Source organism: Genypterus blacodes, unplaced genomic scaffold (assembly GCF_046128005.1).
Source record: "Genypterus blacodes isolate CSIRO-AG114 ecotype Tasmania unplaced genomic scaffold, CSIRO-AGI_Gbla_v1 ptg000163l_1, whole genome shotgun sequence".
In the NCBI taxonomy this organism is placed as follows: Eukaryota; Metazoa; Chordata; class Actinopteri; order Ophidiiformes; family Ophidiidae; genus Genypterus; species Genypterus blacodes.
Window position 1 is genome coordinate 22,501 of NW_027466964.1, and position 16,638 is coordinate 39,138.

Genomic DNA, 16,638 nt, shown 5'->3' on the forward strand with positions numbered 1-16,638 from the left:
GAGTCAATGACCAGGAAGCAGCCTGTGTTTGTGCTGAAACATCGTACTCTGTGCTGGTGTGCAGAGATTCCTCACAACTGCCCCCTAGTGGACATCACAGTGAATCCTTCCATCCCATCCTGTCCCACTGCTTATCAAGCTCAGGGTCCAGACAGCTGCACCCAGATGTTCCTCTCCCCCTCACTGCTTACTTGAAGTGGTCCTGCAGGGACACGTTGAAGTCGAAGGCGTCCCCTCGGTCCCCAAACCCGATTCCAATGAAAGCACTGCGACCTGCGAATAAAAAGCCACGTTAACAAACAGGCGACACCTCACAGACCACCGTCACATTGTCACGCTCTCACCGCTGTCGTCCTGTATCCGCAGAACAAAGTACCGGCTGGAGTCGCTGACCGTTTCTATGGTAACCCCAGGGTACTCCGTGACGGGCGCCTGAGCAAACAGCTCCCCTGCAGGATGGGAGGTCACATTACAGGAAGTACAGAGAAGTGAGCGGTGAAGAAGTCACAGTAAGGAGATGTACCTGAGACTTTGTCCTCCAGTTTGATGAAGGCCACTTTGCCCTTGGCCGTGATCCTCATGCGACCGGACCAATCAGGAGAGTCCAGCTTCCAGTCAGCGGCCCTGCAGACGGACCACAACGACCCAGAGAGATGGAGTTCAGTTACAAGCTCAACATTTGTGTCAGACATCAAAACCTTTCCACTTGGTTGACATTGTTGTAGATTCCAGACATTAGTAGATTTTCTTGTCTATCAATTTATCTGAGATTTCTACCTTTTTTCTAGAACCAACTTTTTCCTTAGAAGTACAAATTCAAGATCAGATTATTCTATATAAATGGGTCTTTTAATATCCTTCCCTTCTAGACTTTTTTCTGATTTTTTAGAAGTTGTTGGTTATTTTTTAAAGCATTTATTTATATAAAATTCTAGGTTCTAGGTTTTTTCTGAGGAAAATAATTTTCAGCAGAGTAACGGAGGTTTGACAGAAATGTCATGAGGCCATTTTTGTAGGAAATAATATTTAGAATTTTCTCAGATGAATGAGAGCCTGCTGAGTCTTCACATGAGCCGCTGTCATCGTAAACAAGCGCCCCTAAAGCGTCCGGAGAATGAGCGGGACCGTCCTGGCAAAGTGCCCGCATCCCCCCGGTGAGACGACCACCATCCCGGGGTGTCACCTCGCTGTCAGCCCGGTGCACCGCACTGCTCTGCGGCTACAGGACACCGCGAACCCCCGCTAAAGCGATTCAGCGTCTTTGAGCGCATTGTTGCCCGGGACAGCGAGCTCGTGTCCGCGGCTCGGACATCACGCAGCCCGGGTACCGTCACGGTGATGCCCGCAGCGGAGGTGGAAACGCCTGGAGCGGCCGTGAACGCCGCACGGTGACATGTTACCGGTCTGCTGGCGGCGGGACGCGGTGCTGTTTACCTGTATGCGCGGTTAGACGCCCGCGGTGGGATGCGGTACACGTTAACGTCAGGCTTAACGCACAGGATGGACTCGTACTCTGCCTCAGCCGCCATCTTGACTCCACTGTTATTGATGTGGGAGTTTGTGACTCATTGATTCTTTTCTGTGTGTGTGTGTGTGTGTGTGTGTGTGTGTGTGTGTGTGTGTGTGCGTGCGTGTGTGTGTGTGTGTTAAAAGATGGCATTATAGACTCTAAAAAGGAATTTTACACAAACAATTATAAATTATTGATCCTGTTTTTCTATCTTAGTAGAACATCTTGAAAGAAAATATATTTTGAAAGTCAAGATTTGTTTTAGTGATTGAGAAAACTAACGCATTTTAAAGCTCTATAATAAATGATAAATAACTAAAAAAGTTCCATATTATCTCATTACAGATCATTAATGTGTCTCTGTTTTAATAATGATGTTTTGTTCTATTTTTATGGTTTATGCTTTTTAGATGAAGGCATTTTAAGTAAGTATTAGTTGTCTCTTAGTGTTGTTACGTCATAAGTACAAAAGCATAATAATAATATAAATCAGCTGTTCTCTTTTGTGAATCTTTTTTAATTTAATATTTAAATAAAACACCAACATGAAACAGACGTAGAGTCACTATCTGCTCTTTAGTCAAATAAGTAAACAAAAATAATGAATAATAAAATGATAAATCAAAGTCGTGAGGGGGCGTGGCCTGTCCTGTACCTAAACATCGGAAGCGGAAACAGTTCTGTGTCTCCTCCAAGAATCCCGAAGCTGCATCCTCATCAGGGTTTGTGCTTTGTTTTCACCGTAAATGCGCACATTTAACGCACAGGACAGCGGCTGGTCTGCGGACGCGGTGCTGAACTAACCGCAGTGACCGTGTCCCGGTGAATAAACGCCTCGTATTTGATGCTAAAATGCGACATGAAGCAGGTGTTCCGGTTAGCTTGATAGCAGCTATCGTTAGCCGCACTGACGGGCGTCTTTGGTCGCTGTCCGAGGTGCTGAAGCCACGCAGCGTGTGTGTGGATGTTTACACGACACGGGTCAGACACGGGAACAGCATCACGACACAGAAGCGTGTTCAGCGCCGGGACTCGCTTCATAGTTTAATGTTACAACAAGAAACCTGTCAGCTAGCTAGCAGCGAGCTAACTGCTTAGCCACACAGCTAAGCAGGGGTTCTGTTTCTGTCGCAGTGATCAAAGCTGAGACAGAAAACACGCGTGTTCCTCTATCAGCACACATTTACACGCGTGTCTGCTTTAGTTTATAAGAACGGGACTCATAAATCGATGTTAATATGACAGAAACGCAGTGTAATAGTGGGTTGGAGCATAAGTATCTATCTATCTAAGTAGACTGAGATATTAAAGGCTTATAGACGCATAAACACTCTATAAGAGGGATCCAGAGCTCCAGTAGCAGACACAGACACCAGGGAAGTATGAGGAGCATCATAACAATGTGATACCAACAAGGAAATCACAAATGTTCCCTTAATTCATAAAAGTTATCTACTGATACTGAATAAGTCTAAAATAATGTCAAGTTGACTTCAGGCTAAAAGCTAAAAGTGCAACAAGTGAACAACAGGTGAAGCTCATCAGGACCTACAGAGATGTTCCTGCTGGTAGTGTGACGGAGTATGAGTGCACATTTTAAGCATTTTGCCATTTCAGTGTAAATGTTGAGGCTCAGCTCATCAGATGTTTGCCTGCAGGTGTCAGATCCGGTTTCTTGTATCCCGAGTGGATCGGCTGCAGTCAGGGGGCAGAGAGAGCAGCAGAGAGAGAGCAGCAGAGAGAGCATCAGAATGAGCGCTCACTGAGCCAACAACCACAACATCTGACAGCAGAGACGCACTTTACATAAGGTACAGGGCTTCATTTGAGTGTGAGTGTGTTCAAGTGTGTGTGTTCAGGTGTATGTGCAGTGTCTCTCACCAGTGTCCTCTAAATCAGACTCAGGCTTGGACCCCCCCCCTGGCCCCGCCCCCTCAGACACCATGACGTCCTCCATGCTTCGCCGACAGCTGAAGAACCTGGTCCAGAACTACTCTGAGGCTGAGGTCAAGGTAAGGAGGCTCTGCTCTGCTCTGCCCTCTAGTGGACACACAGCTTTAATCCTCCTCTGGCACAAAGGACAGACACAGACGTATTTAAGAGTTGCATGTGGACTTCCAGTAATCAATAAATGTATAAATAGAAACACAAAAGCCATAAAACATTCAGGAGAGCTGTGATGCTTATATAGCAGAGGAGGGACAGGATGAGGAATAAGGATCAGCTTCATAAGACAGAAGAGCCTGATGGATGCAGTGAAGATTCACTCACTCAGATGTGCATTGATCCAGACAGGATTGTGGAGTCGTAGACCAAAAGCCAACGTTGCCAAGCAGACTTTCTGCAGCAGTATAAACGGCTTCCTCATTTTGCTGCAGGACTCTGTATTGATCTGAAGTACAGATTCTTTTGTCCGGGAGGTTTTCTAAAATGTGGACGTAATGAAACATGATCAGCTGAATTAAAGATGACTTCTCACCATTGTGTGCCAAGCAGCAAATCTCTCAGCACAATCTGGCTCCTGTGACCTTTGACCCTTTACTCATCGTAGCCGCGTTACATTTTGACATTTCCCTCTCTGCTCCCGCTCCAGGTCAGAGAGGCGACCTCCAACGACCCTTGGGGGCCCTCCAGCACTCAGATGGCCGACATCTCTGACCTGACCTACAACGTGGTGGCCTGCAACGAGATCATGACCATGCTGTGGAAACGCCTGAAGGACGACAAGAACTGGAGACACATTCACAAGGTGAGGGAGACACTGCAGGCCTCCTCCTCCTCCTCCTCCTCTCTCTGATTATAAACCCTGCAGGAGTGTCTTTATGCCTTCTCTTGTTTCTATCCTAGTCCCTGACCCTGCTGGAGTATCTGTTAAAAACCGGGGACGACCGCGTGCTTCTGAAAATGAAAGACAACGTCTACATCGTCAAAGCCCTGACAGAGTACCGCTTTGTAGAGAAGGATGGGAAAGATCAGGTGATGCTCTCAACCTGCTGCTCCTCCTGCACACCAACATGACTTTTACACATCCATTGATATCAGCGTCATTATCCAGTGTGAGCTCGGCCCATGCTCTAGTCAAAGGCTCTTGCTCGACTAACTAGTTTGGTCTTGTGAGAGTCTTTGGAGTGTTTTGATTAGTTTCAGGTTCGAACCCGAAGCCTTGCAGGTAAAGTTCAGCTTGTGCTCCAATGCTCCGGCCCAGATGAAGCTTCACTGTGAGCGTTTCTCCCTCAGGGTGGAAATGTGAGAGAGAAGGCCAAGGTGGTGCTGGTCCTCATGGAGGACGACGACAAGCTGAAGGAGGAACGAGATTTTGCCATCAAGACCAGAGAGAAGACATCCAAGGGCTCTGCTGGTGAGCTTTTCTCCTCTGTGTTCAGGTCTAGATTCTTTAAGGAAGAACACATTCTTTAGGAAGTGGTCAGAGGCTTACAGGAAGCTGACGATCCTTCCATGTGACGTATGTGATCTTTGTTTTCAGCAGGTGGCGCTCTTTCTCTCTGTTTCTCTGTACCTCTGTCACACACATCTCAGTCACTCTCTTTTCCTTCCGTCTAAGCAGGCTCGTCCACAGACGCAGTAAAGGACCCCAACTACAAGCCCTGCTACGTGGCGGGGGCCTCGGGGCTCCCCTCCCTGGACCACATCCCCTCTGTGGCTGACCTGACGGCATCTTTCGCTGCCAAGAAAGAGGAGCGACTCAAACAGGAAGCTGAGAAGAAGGATGCAGAGAGGAGGGTGAGTGGAGAGAGCTGAGGGGGAGAAGGGGAGAGGTGTGGAGGTGGAGAGGGGGGGAAGGGGGGAGGAGGAGAGGTGTTTCATGGGCCCAGGATCTGGTGGTCCTCTTCAGATAGGAGCTCTGTGTCTCCAGGCAGAGCCGAGTGTCTAGCAGGGCTCGACCAACCAATCAGATTAGAAAAGTCAAAAGTACACAGAAACGCAGGAATATTCTGTGTATTTTGATTCTCTAGGCCAAGCTGAGTGACGACGAGCTGAAGTGGGAGGACGCTGCCAAATCTGATGATGCAACAGTTGAAGCTTGGGGCGGAGCGAAAACAGAGGAGGTGGAGGAGAAGGCAGAAGTCTGGGGAGCTCCCAAAGAGCCCAAAGAGGCCAGTGACCCATGGGGCACACCCACAAAGCCCGCCACAACCGACACCCCTGCCAGCACTGATCCATGGGGGGCTCCGAGCAAAACCGACGAAGATCTGTTTACAGCATCGAAGAGTGAGGAAGATCCATTTGCTGCACCAAAGGATGAACCGGATCCATTTGTGCCCAGAAGCGATTCAGATCCATTTAATACAGCGAAGGACGACCCGTTCAACGCCCCAAAGGAGTCAGAACCCTTCAGTACGCCGAAGGACAAGGAGGATCCGTTTGCTGCACCACGAAACAAACCAGATCCCTTCACTTCGTCCAATGACGATCCGTTTAATACCCCAATAGACAACGATGCCTTCAATACCGCAAAAGACGATCCCTTCACTGCGGCAACAACACCGCCCAAGGGTGATCCTTTCAATACCGCAAAAAACGATCCCTTCACCACGGCAACAACACCGCCCAAAGAAGATCCCTTCAATACCGCAAAGGACGATCCCTTTGCTGCACAGACAACACCGCCCAAAGATGATCCCTTCAATGCCGCAATTGATGACCCCTTCACCACGGCAACAACACCGCCCAAGGGCGATCTCTTCACCACGGCAACAACACCGCCCAAAGGCGATCCTTTCAATGCTGCAAAAGACGATCCTTTCACCATGGCAACAACACCGCCCAAAGACGATCCCTTCACCACGGCAACAACACCGACCAAAGACGATCCCTTCACCACGGCAACAACACCGCCCAAAGATGATCCTTTCAATGCCGCAAAAGACGATCCCTTCACCGCACAAGCTCCCTTCTTAGCATCTAGTCCACCCAACGATCCGACATCAGATCCCTTCGGGGCCCCTCCAGTAAGCCCACCCAAAAACGAGGCCGACACGTGGGGCGCTGCGGCCGGCTCTCCACCCCCCAGCGGGTCCGACCCCTGGGGGCCCCCATCAGCGTCACCTACAGAAACAAAGGGTGGAGATCCCTGGGGGGACGGGCCGAGTGCCACCTCGCCCACTGGTGACTCAGTTCCTTTTGGGAATGCATCCGTCCTGGACAACGACCCGTGGGGAGCCCCAGGTAAGGAGTCTAGGTGATGTGTGTGTGTGTGTGTGTGTGTGTGAGCTGACACAGACCGGGCTCTGCTGTAATTCAGTCGTCTCCATTCTCTCATCCTCACCTAGCTGCAGCTCCAGCCAGTTCAGATGATGCATGGGGTTCACCTGCTCCACCCACAGACTCCTCCCCCTCTACTGACCCCTTTGGAGACGGAGCGCCTAAAACCAGCGATCCTTGGGGTGCGCCGAGCAACACACCTAGTAACGGCACCGGTAACACATGTTTTACACTCCGTCCTCCGTCTTGTTTCAGTTCTCCATCCATCCATCATTACCCAGAAGCCTTAGCAGCTGGGTTTCCTTTGACCTCTCGTTTCCCACAATTTGAATTTGCAAATTGACGTCTAGTGTTCAGTTTCTGAGTGGGGGTCCAGGGAGCAGTGGGAGTTACGATCCTAATGAAAGTGAGAAAAGGGAACTGTGCAGCAGCAAACCAAAGGCAAATGTTAGTTTCCTTAGATCAGATGGAGGAAATCTTCGTCCATGGCTTCAGTTACTTCACTCAGTTCTTCAGTAGATCTAGCCGACGCCCATTCCTGTCATTTGTGCCCAAGCTATAGGATATAGTGTAGTATCCCAGAAACGTAAAGGGAAGGAAACACGGCTTTCGTCTGCTTTTACTCGTTTTTAATGCACTGATCTTCCTGATGTTCTTCCATTTCACCTCCATCTTCCCATCACGCTGGCATCGCCTAACAACTTAAATCGACTAACCCTCTTCTTCCTGCTTTGCTCTCTCTTCCTCCCTGAACCTCCTTCCCGACAGAAAACACCTTTTAGAGTAGATCTGGAACCTTTATTGTATTGCAGGAAAGCCAACGACACAGCGAGAGGCGACTCCCAGGAATGCCGCAGCGTTCCTGGGCTCGGCGGGGGCGTCGCTGGTCGACTTGGACTCTCTGTTTTCCTCCGACCCCAAACCCAAACAACGCCCCCTCATGGACACATTCCCTGCTCAGACTCAGGCAGCTGGTAAGGAGCGGTAGAGGGACAAAGTACAAAGTGGACTTGGATGATCAACCTGACAACTCGCTTAGGAGATGCTACAAAGTTTAGCTGCTCTACTTCAAGAGAGAGAGAGAGAAGGGGGCGGAGATAAGAGTAAAAATGTAACAAATGTATGTATCAAAGGTATTAGAAGCTTATTGTGATGATTTGTGCTGAGCCTTCCCTCCCCTGTCGTCTCTGCTTAGTACATAGATGTTGTTAAAGTGTGTGTGAGCTATAGTATAGAGACTAGTGCATATATAACCTGCAGGTGTTGAGCTCCTCTCCCTCTCTCTCTGCTCTGCTTTGCTGCGTTTCTCTCCACTGGAATGCTTTGTACTGTGTCTCCCTCCCTCCCTCCCTCCCTCCCTCCCTCCCTCCTTCCCTCCATCACCCTCTTGGTACTACTCTTAATTTCCCAGGCTCTTTGAAGGCCACAGGCGGGGCTTACGGCCCTCTGGTCAGATCCCTGCCTGTGTCTCCGTCCCCCCTCCCCTCCGGCCCCTTTGGTTCCACCCTTGCGTCGTCCTACGCTGCGCCTCGTCCCATGTTTGGAGCTGCTGTCCCCTCCGCTGGAGCTCCTTTATTTCAGCGTCCAGCCGGTTCCATGGGGGGGTCTCAGGCGGCTCCTCCATATTTAGGAACTGGAATGGCACAGCCTGGTTATAGAGGAGGGGCTCCACCGATGGGGCTCAACATGAATCCCCCCTGTGCAGGAGTTGGAATGGCACAGTCTGGATTCTTTGGGGGAAATGCTCAGGCAGCTCCCCCTCTTTTGGGAATGGTTCAGCCCAGTGTCAGGGCAGGAGCGTCTCCTCTGGGAGGTTCCTTTCCACAGGCAGGGGGCGCTGCGCTCTCAGGCGGTGGGTTGAGCCAGACCACAAAGCAAGACGCAAACCCCTTCCTGTTCTGACTCATTCATTACCAGCTGTCTTTATGTCCAACACATGCTTACATTACTGTCAACCATTTACAGGCAAAACAGGAAGCTGGGGATCACATTTCCTCCTTCCAGGCAAACTCAAGTTATACTGTGTGTGTGTGTGTGGACAGATTCGAGGACTTCCACTGTAAAAGCAAATTTGGGATTGTTCTGTTTAAAATTCGCGAATTTTTTTTTTTTTAGTTGTGTGTGTGTGTGTGTGTGTGTGTGTGTGTGTGTGTGTGTGTTGGAAGGTCGGAAATCTAATCTGGTTAGTTTTGGTAAATAGTTGGCAGTTAATGGGCTAGAATAGAGTTACTGTTTCTGTTCAATGATGATGTGATCGGATCTGACAAACGTGTGTGTGTGTGTGTGTGTGTGTGTGTTCATGGCAGAGTGTGTGAGTGCGTGCATGGCTGTACAGTGTGTATTGTGTTGATGTAAATAGTGGTAATCACTGATAAACCTTGAATTATACTGTATATCAGAGTGTTACACCAGTAACTATTTATTGATCTATTTATTCATTGATTGATTGATTGATTCTTGAAAAACGATGAAACATCGATGCAGCTGAAGCTTCAGATCAACCTGCTGCTGTAAGCTGATTGCTGGCTGTTTGCTTCAGGGCTGATCTGATTGGTTGTTCCAACACTGCATTATCAATCAAAACAACCAATCGTGGCTTAATCCTCCTCCCTGTTTCTGTTTGTGGTCGTTCTGGAGTCATTGTGTAACATTTCCTCTGCGTGTCCCCATGTTACACAAACAGGAAGTGTTATGTTAGTATTATTGGAGAAATATTAAAGTTAGAATGTTTAACGTGCATGCAGTGTGTGTGTGTGTGTGTCACCTCTCATGTACAGTGGTTGGTGTGTGTGTGTGAGAGAGTGTGTGTGAGTGACATAAATGAAATTCTGGGTCAGGTATGATGTGTCTCTACAGACACACAGAGACCTTCCTCTGGTGGAAACATCAGAGGCTCAGAGTTTCTTGTTTGCATCCTTTGTGTTCCTCTAAACGACTCAAACACACATGAGACTCCTTTAAATGTGAAACAGGCAGGGACACACAGGCCACAGTGACTCATCCTAACACCTCTGATCAGCTTTCATTTTCTATTAAATGAACTCCAGTTCTGTTGCCGTGTATTTGATTTCCCAGGTTGTGTTGTAAAACTGTGATGGTGCACATTGGAGAACTAAAAAGATGGAAGAACGACATCAGATTCCTGTTTTTATTCCGTTTGTGTTCTTACCTGTATGTTTAAGAATAGAAATCATTTTTTGGAACAATCATTCTGGTCTCTTATTGCAGTTTAAGGCCTTGTTTGTGAGGATGAATGTGGTGAAGTAAAGCTGCTCAGCTCTCAGGCTTCACAGTCACATGACACAAACCAGCCTGCATGGACACAGATGCAAAGATGATGTTAAGACAAGTCTGCAATTCCAGGAATGAGGATCCCTGGGTGATCGTAATCCAAGCTGTTCCATACCACGCGGTCAAATTAATCAGTACAGGAGCAACAGAGCCCAGGGGTCATGGCTTTACAGAGGGAGAGGAGGAGGAGGAGGAGGAGGAGAGATGAAGAGTGGAAGATGGATTTACAGGAGCAGAGGGGCGGGAAAGGAACAGATGGACCTGAGGATTATAGAGGGAAACCGAGTGAGTTTGTGAAGGAAACTGGCCCAAGAAGCAGAGAGAGGAACAAGGGAGCCAGGAGGGAAAAGGGAAGGAAAGCAAAGGAAGAGAAGTAACGGGCAGAAAGAGAAGGAGCAGGACCGAGGAGGAGGAGGAGGAAGGCCAAACACGGTGAGTAGAGTTTGGATTTACTTTGTGTGGAATCAAATGAAAAGCAGAGGAGAGCAGCTTTGAGTGACGGAAGGAGAAGAATGATCAACAACACGGTGGAGAAAAGTCCTGCATTCAAATCCTACAAGTGTAGCTCTTCCTCTAGTATCAGATACACAAGTACTGGTGAAGTGAAGACCTGTCAGCGTTGGTGTTCTCTGTGGCTGTGGATCTCGCGGAGCAGTGGAGCTATGGAGAGTCTGCCTGCCACTACAGCCATGGCTAACTGCTAGCTACCTCACTGGCTAGTACCAGCAGAGGAGGAAGTCAAAGTTTGTCTTTAGCGGAACGCATCTTTAGCCTAGGCTTCCTGGTCTTCATTTTGTGTCAAAAATGAAACAGCCGGTGACGCTCAGAGAGTGTGAGAGTTTGTGAATCTGAACAATCTGAAACTTTGAGGCGCTAGAGCTTCATTTGATGGCTTCTTTGTAGGGGGTTATTATTCTGATATCTTAAAGTTAAGGGGTGATATTTTTAAGCTATTTATTTCAGCAATACAGAGAAGCTAAACTCTACATTCTGACAAATGTCTGAAAGCTAAATCAGTCATCCTGTGAGAATATGGATCGTCTCCTAGCAACACTTCTGTGACTTTTTGGAATATTTCATCTTCCAAAACATTTCCAGGCCTGAACCACTGACAGCAAAACAAAGGTCAGTGAAGCTCAAAGGCCAGCATGGATGTGTCTCTGTCTCTGTGTGTGTCTTGCGTGTGTCTCTGTCTCTCTCTGTCTCTGTCCTGTAGGTGGACGGCCACAGACAGACAGCAGGACAGTATTAATCCCGTCCACCTCTGCCTGTAATTTTAACACAGATTACCAGGCGACATCAGGAGGTTGACCTGATTCCATCGTTCCCACAGAAGGTGGAGGAAGTACGTGCCTGATTAAGGACCAAATCCACAGCTGAGATTCAGGCGTGTATCTTGGGACACCAGACAGTGGTGGGGGGGAAACGGGACCACCTGGCAGCAGAGACATGTGGACTCACTCCGGGGTCACTCCGAATTTGATGTTTGACTTTTGTGCGAGCTTCCGTTGACTTTCATGACTGGCGTGATGGGAAACGTTCCTGCTGAGCGAGCGCAGGCCTTCCGGATGCCAACGTTGGAAACTATACACCTCATCATATTACTCTAACTTTTGTATTTTGATTGGGTTGACCAAGACAGGAGACAAAGATCCAGGCCTCCTCCCTCCCCCTCCTCCCCCTCCTCCTCTTCCATCTGTTTCCTTTCTCTTCCTCTCTCTGGAAGTGATTAAATTGCGGCGGTTCATCTGACCTTCATCACACAGCACTCCTCCTCCTCTGGCTCCGCCCACTCCTCTGACCTTCTTTCAACTTCTCAAACGTCCCTAATCCTCTCCCTCACTTGCTCTCTGCTTCCCCGTTTCTCCTCCTCATCCTCATCTTCAAATCAATCTCAGTGGTGTCAGCGGCCGGCGACTTGTCATGACCTCACCCTCGCTCCTCTGATCCTCCTCCTGATTGGTCCATAGCTCATCTTTGTTCTTGGATCAACCAACCAGCATCATCCAAAGTAAAATCAACCTGGTCTCTATCTATCAAGACATCAATCAACAAACTTATCAATCATCCAACACTTTCAACCAATCGTCTCTCGGATCTCCATGATGTTGGAGAACATGTCAAGACGTAACCGCTCCCTTCTGTCCCTGTCCCTGACCTCCCTGGCCCTCACCCTGTCCGTCTCGGCTTTCTGCACCTCCTACTGGTGCGAGGGGACGCACAAGGTAGTGAAGCCGCTCTGCCTGTCGCCGGTCAAGATGAAGAACTGTGGGCAGAACAACAGCCAGCCGTACACCACAGGTGAGCGGCCCGGCCAGCACACAGGGTCACCTTCAACATTTCTTCACTAAGGAGGACGTGGTTTACACACAGTGTGCACAGCTATGCTACATCAGCAAAGTGGCTCAGTGTGTTTTTAGGCCCTTTATGAAAGTAGAAGCATGGGGATCTGGACGGTACGTCACCTTATTCACAGGACTGTGTTAAGTAGAGTCCTGCCAGTGAAGACTCTGTCCCCTTAGCCTGGACTCTAGGACGGTCCTGGTGTCTCTAGCCTGAACATGGAGACAGTCCGTCAACTTGCCCCTGAATCATTTCCCTTGCTACTGGTGTTTGAGTGTTTGAGGCTGAGCTCACAGTGCTTCACTTTAATCCCAGCGGCTTTATTGATAATCTCAGAACTTTGTGTCAACAACTGCATGTTATCTGGATTAACTGAGCCTCCGTCTTATCTTAAGCCTGTTTGGCTCCGTGTAGTTCTACATTTCCAACACACAGATGATGACAGATTACCTACAGATCAATGTGTAGCAAAAAAACTGCAGTTTGAAACAATCCTTCATGAGAGACGATCACAGATGGGCCTTGTTGATTATCAATCATTTCTACTGTAAGGCCTCAGGAATGTGTTCACAAAAAGTAAAGTTCTCATTCCTCCTTCTTGGTCCAGAGGCGCCAACCCCGGATCCAAAGAACCCAGCGTCCAACATTACTCTGTCTCCCCAGCAGAGGGAGGAGCTGGCCCGGATAAGGAGGAGACAGATGGCCAACGCTGTCCAGTACATCTGGGAGACGGGCGAGGACAAGTACATGCTGCGCTACTTCCACACCGGCTTCTGGCTCTCCTGTGAGAAACACAACGAAGGTCTGTGATGAGCAGGAGAGGAGGACGTCCCTGTCTTTAGTCTAGACCTGGTCTTCAGTCTGAGTTCTGGGGCAGTCCTCTGCTCTCTGACAGTCCTGGTCCTTGGTCTGGAGTTTAGGACAGTCCCTGAATTCAGTGTCAATCACAGACTGAACTCTGCTGTTTTGTGTTTCAGGGGAAGATCAGGTGGAAAAATGTCGCAGCTTCATCGAGCTGACGCCAGGAGAGACACAAGGTCTGTACAAGCCTGTCCACCCTGGGCCGGTCCATGACTCAGGGCTCAGTCCTTTACATTGGGCTCCAGCCCACACATCTCTCAGTTCATATGGTGTCTTCTGTCCAACAGTTACTAGTTTCTCTTGTCGTTTCTCTTTGTCTCTGTGGTCTCAGGCGTCCTGTGGCTGTCGGTCATCAGTGAGTGCATGTACATCGGCCTCCTGGCTATGGGCTTCCTGCTGATGTGTGTGGAGGCAATGTGTCTCTGTGCCAAGAGGGAGATGAACGCACTCAAGATCAACGCCTTCGCCGCCATGTGCACCGTCCTCTCAGGTAGGGACAGAGGACAGTTTACATGACGTGATGATTCAGTTTCACATTCTTCTTCTTCTTCTTGTCCTATAATGCGGCCTGTGGTGTCGTCCTGTGTTAGGTATGATGGGCATGGTGGCTCACATGATGTACACCACAGTGTTTCAGATGACAGTCAGCATCGGGCCTAAGGACTGGAGGCCTCAGACTTGGGACTATGGCTGGTCCTTTGCGTAAGATCAACCTTTACACTGCTACAACCCCTGAATGTCATCTGAACCAAACATACACAAACGTTACTGCTGTTGGTCTTCAGATTTGATGTCTATAACCTGGTTATCCTGGTTCCACACTCAGACTGTTTACACACACTGGAGGCCTTTGGTCAGGTGGTAGAGTAGAGAGAGTAGAAGAAGAAGACTGCCCAGCCTCCATAACCTGTAGGGACTGGGTCTTCCTGTCCTTTGGACTCAATATGAGCAGATGAAGGCGTCACACTGACCCTCAGCTCGCTGTCATACTCAAGCATCACTGACTCAAACCCTGTCCTCCACTCTTCCAGCATGGCCTGGCTGTCCTTCAGCTGCTGCATGGCGGCCGCCGTCGCCACACTCAACTCCTACACCAAGACCCTCATCGAGATGAAACACCGCGCCCGTGTGAGGCTGGAGGAGGTCCGCGCTGCTGCCCGCGCCCCCTCCTACGAGGAGGTGGTACGAGGCGGCGGAGGGGTTTACTCGGTCAGCCAGTTGATTCAGCTGGGCCAGCAGGGGGCGCTCATGGACCCCCTGTGGCCCAGGGGAGTAGGACCTGCCGTCGGGCCGCTCACGTGCAGCGCCGGAGGGGCGCTCCTGGTCGGGAGTGGAGGAGTTGGAGTCGGTGCGATGGCGATGGGAGTCGGAATGCCGGGAATGGGGGGAGTAGGACTGATGGGGGTTGGAATGGGCGGGGCCAGGCTGGTGGACCCCCATCATGGCGTGGTGATGGTGGAAGGGTGCGGCACTGAGGGATGTGAGGACTGTGAGCTGGAGATGGATGAGATAGATTACTCCCTGCAGGAGGAGAGAGACGACTCACTCTGCTGAGACAGGACAGGAAGCTGAACCTCCCTTCCTGCCTCTTTCTCATTAGGTCAAGTTTCACTCTCTCTCCCCCCCCCCCCCCCCTCCTCATCCCAGCCTGGCTGAGATTACTTCCATAATCTTCTGTGCAGCTTTCAGGAGCATCTGTCTTTCTGTGCAGATGCTAACACAGCACAGACACAATGCATCCTGGGAAATTAAATGTACCTCAGTGACTTGAACGTTTTCTACTGGCTGGATTTCCCTTCTAACTGAGCCATTTTACTTCAGTTCAGCTTGGAAAGTTGTGCATTTCATGGTGTTTGACTGAAATAGAAACGTCTGAAAATCTGTTTCTGTGTTGTGACAATAAATGAGTTCATTTATATGAAAAAGGTTTTTATTGAAATGTAAAACAAGAGTGAGCACACATTTAAAAAAACAAATCCATTATAAAAACATCTGGACTGTAAACTGAAATGTTTCTGATGAAGTTGTAACACTTTGAAGTTTGATCACAGCTCTGTTCCATGAAAACATCTTAACACTGACAAGTTCATGCATCAGACGCTTCTAAACATGACAGGAGGGAGACAAGACAGAAGAAGAAGTAAATACAAATCGTATTAGAATGGATAAACAATGAAATGCAGCCGAATCCAGAAAAGTCAAGGATTGATTGACAGAACATTTTTGATCTTTAGTTAAGCTTTCTTTGACGTCTTTGTGGTTTTGCTGCCCTGCATCTTCCCTGTCCGTCCCCGTGGGCTCAGCGGTGGCGGTACGTGCGGATCTTGCGGCTGAGGTTGCGAGCCAGCCGGTCCACGGCGCTGCTGATGTGTCCCAGCTCCCTCTTGGGCGTCAGGCCGTCAATGTTCCCGCTGTACCACAGCACCCAGCCGCCCAGCGACATCAGCACCAGCAGGGCGCCTGGGGACACGGCCGCACAATGAGTTACCATGGCAACAACGCAGCGAAACAAGAGACAAGAGCTCCATGATGAAACCTACCAGTGTAGACCAGCAAGTCTCCAAAGTCTCGTCCTTTGATCTCCAACGGAGCGAAGACTCCAGCCAGCAGGGCGGCTCCACCCAGCAAATCCATCAGCACGGCAAAGGCCAGAGCAAGCTTACAGTGAGAGAGACCATCGCACAGGCCCATGCTCCAACTGGGTGGGAGAGAGAGAGAGAGAGAGAGAGAGAGAGAGAATCCAGTTTGGATTTAATCGATAGTTGCCGTTCTCCTTTTGGATCTATGAACATGTTAGTCTCTAAAGCTCCTCTACATGAAGCTTTAAGTTTAGTTATACAATATGATGACCTTTGACCCTGAACCCTCTGCATGTAGTCCTGGATCTCTATGCTGTAGTTACTTCAGTACAGTAATTGAGTGATTATCATAAATGTTTTATTACATTTCGTAATTAAACCAGTATATGAGTTAAGTTAGTTGTCATTAATCATTCCGTAAATTGCTCAAACTTCCGTAAATGTAGCTGCCTAATAAACGCTTCTCAAGGCTCGAGTCACCAGATAACACGGTCACTGTTTCCTGTGTCGCACCGCCGTTTTCCACCCCAGAAAAACCTCTCCTCAGAAACTCACCTGAGTGAATAACTACACAAACTAAAGACATAAATCTGTGCTAAACTGAAAGCAGCCCGCGTTAATGTTGTGTTGCTTTGACTTACGTGTTTGCGTCGTTTGTTCTGAGTGTAATTTTTCCTCTTTCAGTGTTTCTGTAAAGATTATCCCGAGCAGCTTTGGATCAGATTTCCCTATTTGTTCACTTCCGCATTCACCTGTCTGCACCGCGCGTATTTATGACGTAGTTCTGGGTGGAGGCTCGCTCACGGTGGTTATTTATTTGGATTTTTTTAA

The 16,638-nt window shown here is 49.0% G+C and overlaps 4 protein-coding genes across 6 annotated transcripts in view; 2 read left to right on the plus strand and 2 right to left on the minus strand.

The window, feature by feature from the left end:
- The window catches only part of necap1 (NECAP endocytosis associated 1), a 2,770-nt gene extending 1,241 nt beyond the window's left edge, over nt 1-1,529 (minus strand). Inside the window, exons 1-4 of the mRNA XM_076167595.1 lie at nt 1,435-1,529; nt 524-624; nt 345-449; nt 192-273 (exon numbers count right to left, since the gene is read on the minus strand). Coding sequence (XP_076023710.1) covers nt 192-273; nt 345-449; nt 524-624; nt 1,435-1,529 — 383 coding nt within the window. The remainder of the gene's footprint in view (nt 1-191; nt 274-344; nt 450-523; nt 625-1,434) is intronic.
- Nucleotides 1,530-2,180: 651 nt separating this feature from the next.
- Nucleotides 2,181-16,638, plus strand: part of epn1b (epsin 1b) — an 84,097-nt gene continuing 69,639 nt past the window's right edge. Inside the window, exons 1-11 of one of the 2 annotated variants that reach the window (XM_076167589.1) lie at nt 2,181-2,232; nt 3,169-3,321; nt 3,410-3,522; nt 4,104-4,259; nt 4,358-4,486; nt 4,748-4,868; nt 5,076-5,251; nt 5,485-6,697; nt 6,802-6,948; nt 7,546-7,707; nt 8,145-8,759. In XM_076167589.1, coding sequence (XP_076023704.1) covers nt 3,454-3,522; nt 4,104-4,259; nt 4,358-4,486; nt 4,748-4,868; nt 5,076-5,251; nt 5,485-6,697; nt 6,802-6,948; nt 7,546-7,707; nt 8,145-8,635 — 2,664 coding nt within the window. In that variant the 5' untranslated portion in view covers nt 2,181-2,232; nt 3,169-3,321; nt 3,410-3,453 and the 3' untranslated portion in view covers nt 8,636-8,759. The other variant, XM_076167590.1, reaches the window with a different exon arrangement.
- Nucleotides 10,156-15,029, plus strand: LOC143013881 (germ cell-specific gene 1-like protein). Of its 2 annotated transcripts, XM_076167587.1 has the most exons (7): nt 10,156-10,456; nt 11,310-12,325; nt 12,975-13,169; nt 13,345-13,404; nt 13,560-13,718; nt 13,819-13,930; nt 14,260-15,029. In XM_076167587.1, the coding sequence occupies exons 2-7, from the start codon at nt 12,127-12,129 to the stop codon at nt 14,780-14,782; spliced, it is 1,248 nt and encodes a 415-aa protein (XP_076023702.1). In that variant the 5' UTR covers nt 10,156-10,456; nt 11,310-12,126; the 3' UTR covers nt 14,783-15,029. The 2 variants fall into 2 exon arrangements, with proteins under 2 accessions (XP_076023702.1, XP_076023703.1); XM_076167588.1 differs by lacking the exon at nt 10,156-10,456 and having other exon boundaries at nt 10,809-12,325.
- tmem238a (transmembrane protein 238a) lies at nt 15,141-16,556 on the minus strand. Its single transcript, XM_076167586.1, has 3 exons — nt 16,449-16,556; nt 15,769-15,926; nt 15,141-15,688 (listed from the first exon to the last, which is right to left on the minus strand). The coding sequence occupies exons 2-3, from the start codon at nt 15,917-15,919 to the stop codon at nt 15,528-15,530; spliced, it is 312 nt and encodes a 103-aa protein (XP_076023701.1). The 5' UTR covers nt 15,920-15,926; nt 16,449-16,556; the 3' UTR covers nt 15,141-15,527.

Excerpts from the sequence above, each read along its gene's own strand:
- LOC143013881 (XM_076167587.1), top strand. The coding sequence starts at position 12,127 with ATGATGTTGGAGAACATGTCAAGACGTAACCGCTCCCTTCTGTCCCTG. Across the intron at positions 13,170-13,344 it reads CTGTGAGAAACACAACGAAG|GGGAAGATCAGGTGGAAAAA; the intron begins GTCTGTGATGAG and ends TTTGTGTTTCAG. Across the intron at positions 13,719-13,818 it reads CATGTGCACCGTCCTCTCAG|GTATGATGGGCATGGTGGCT; the intron begins GTAGGGACAGAG and ends GTCCTGTGTTAG.
- tmem238a (XM_076167586.1), bottom strand. The coding sequence starts at position 15,919 with ATGGGCCTGTGCGATGGTCTCTCTCACTGTAAGCTTGCTCTGGCCTTT. Across the intron at positions 15,689-15,768 it reads AGACTTGCTGGTCTACACTG|GCGCCCTGCTGGTGCTGATG; the intron begins GTAGGTTTCATC and ends CCGTGTCCCCAG.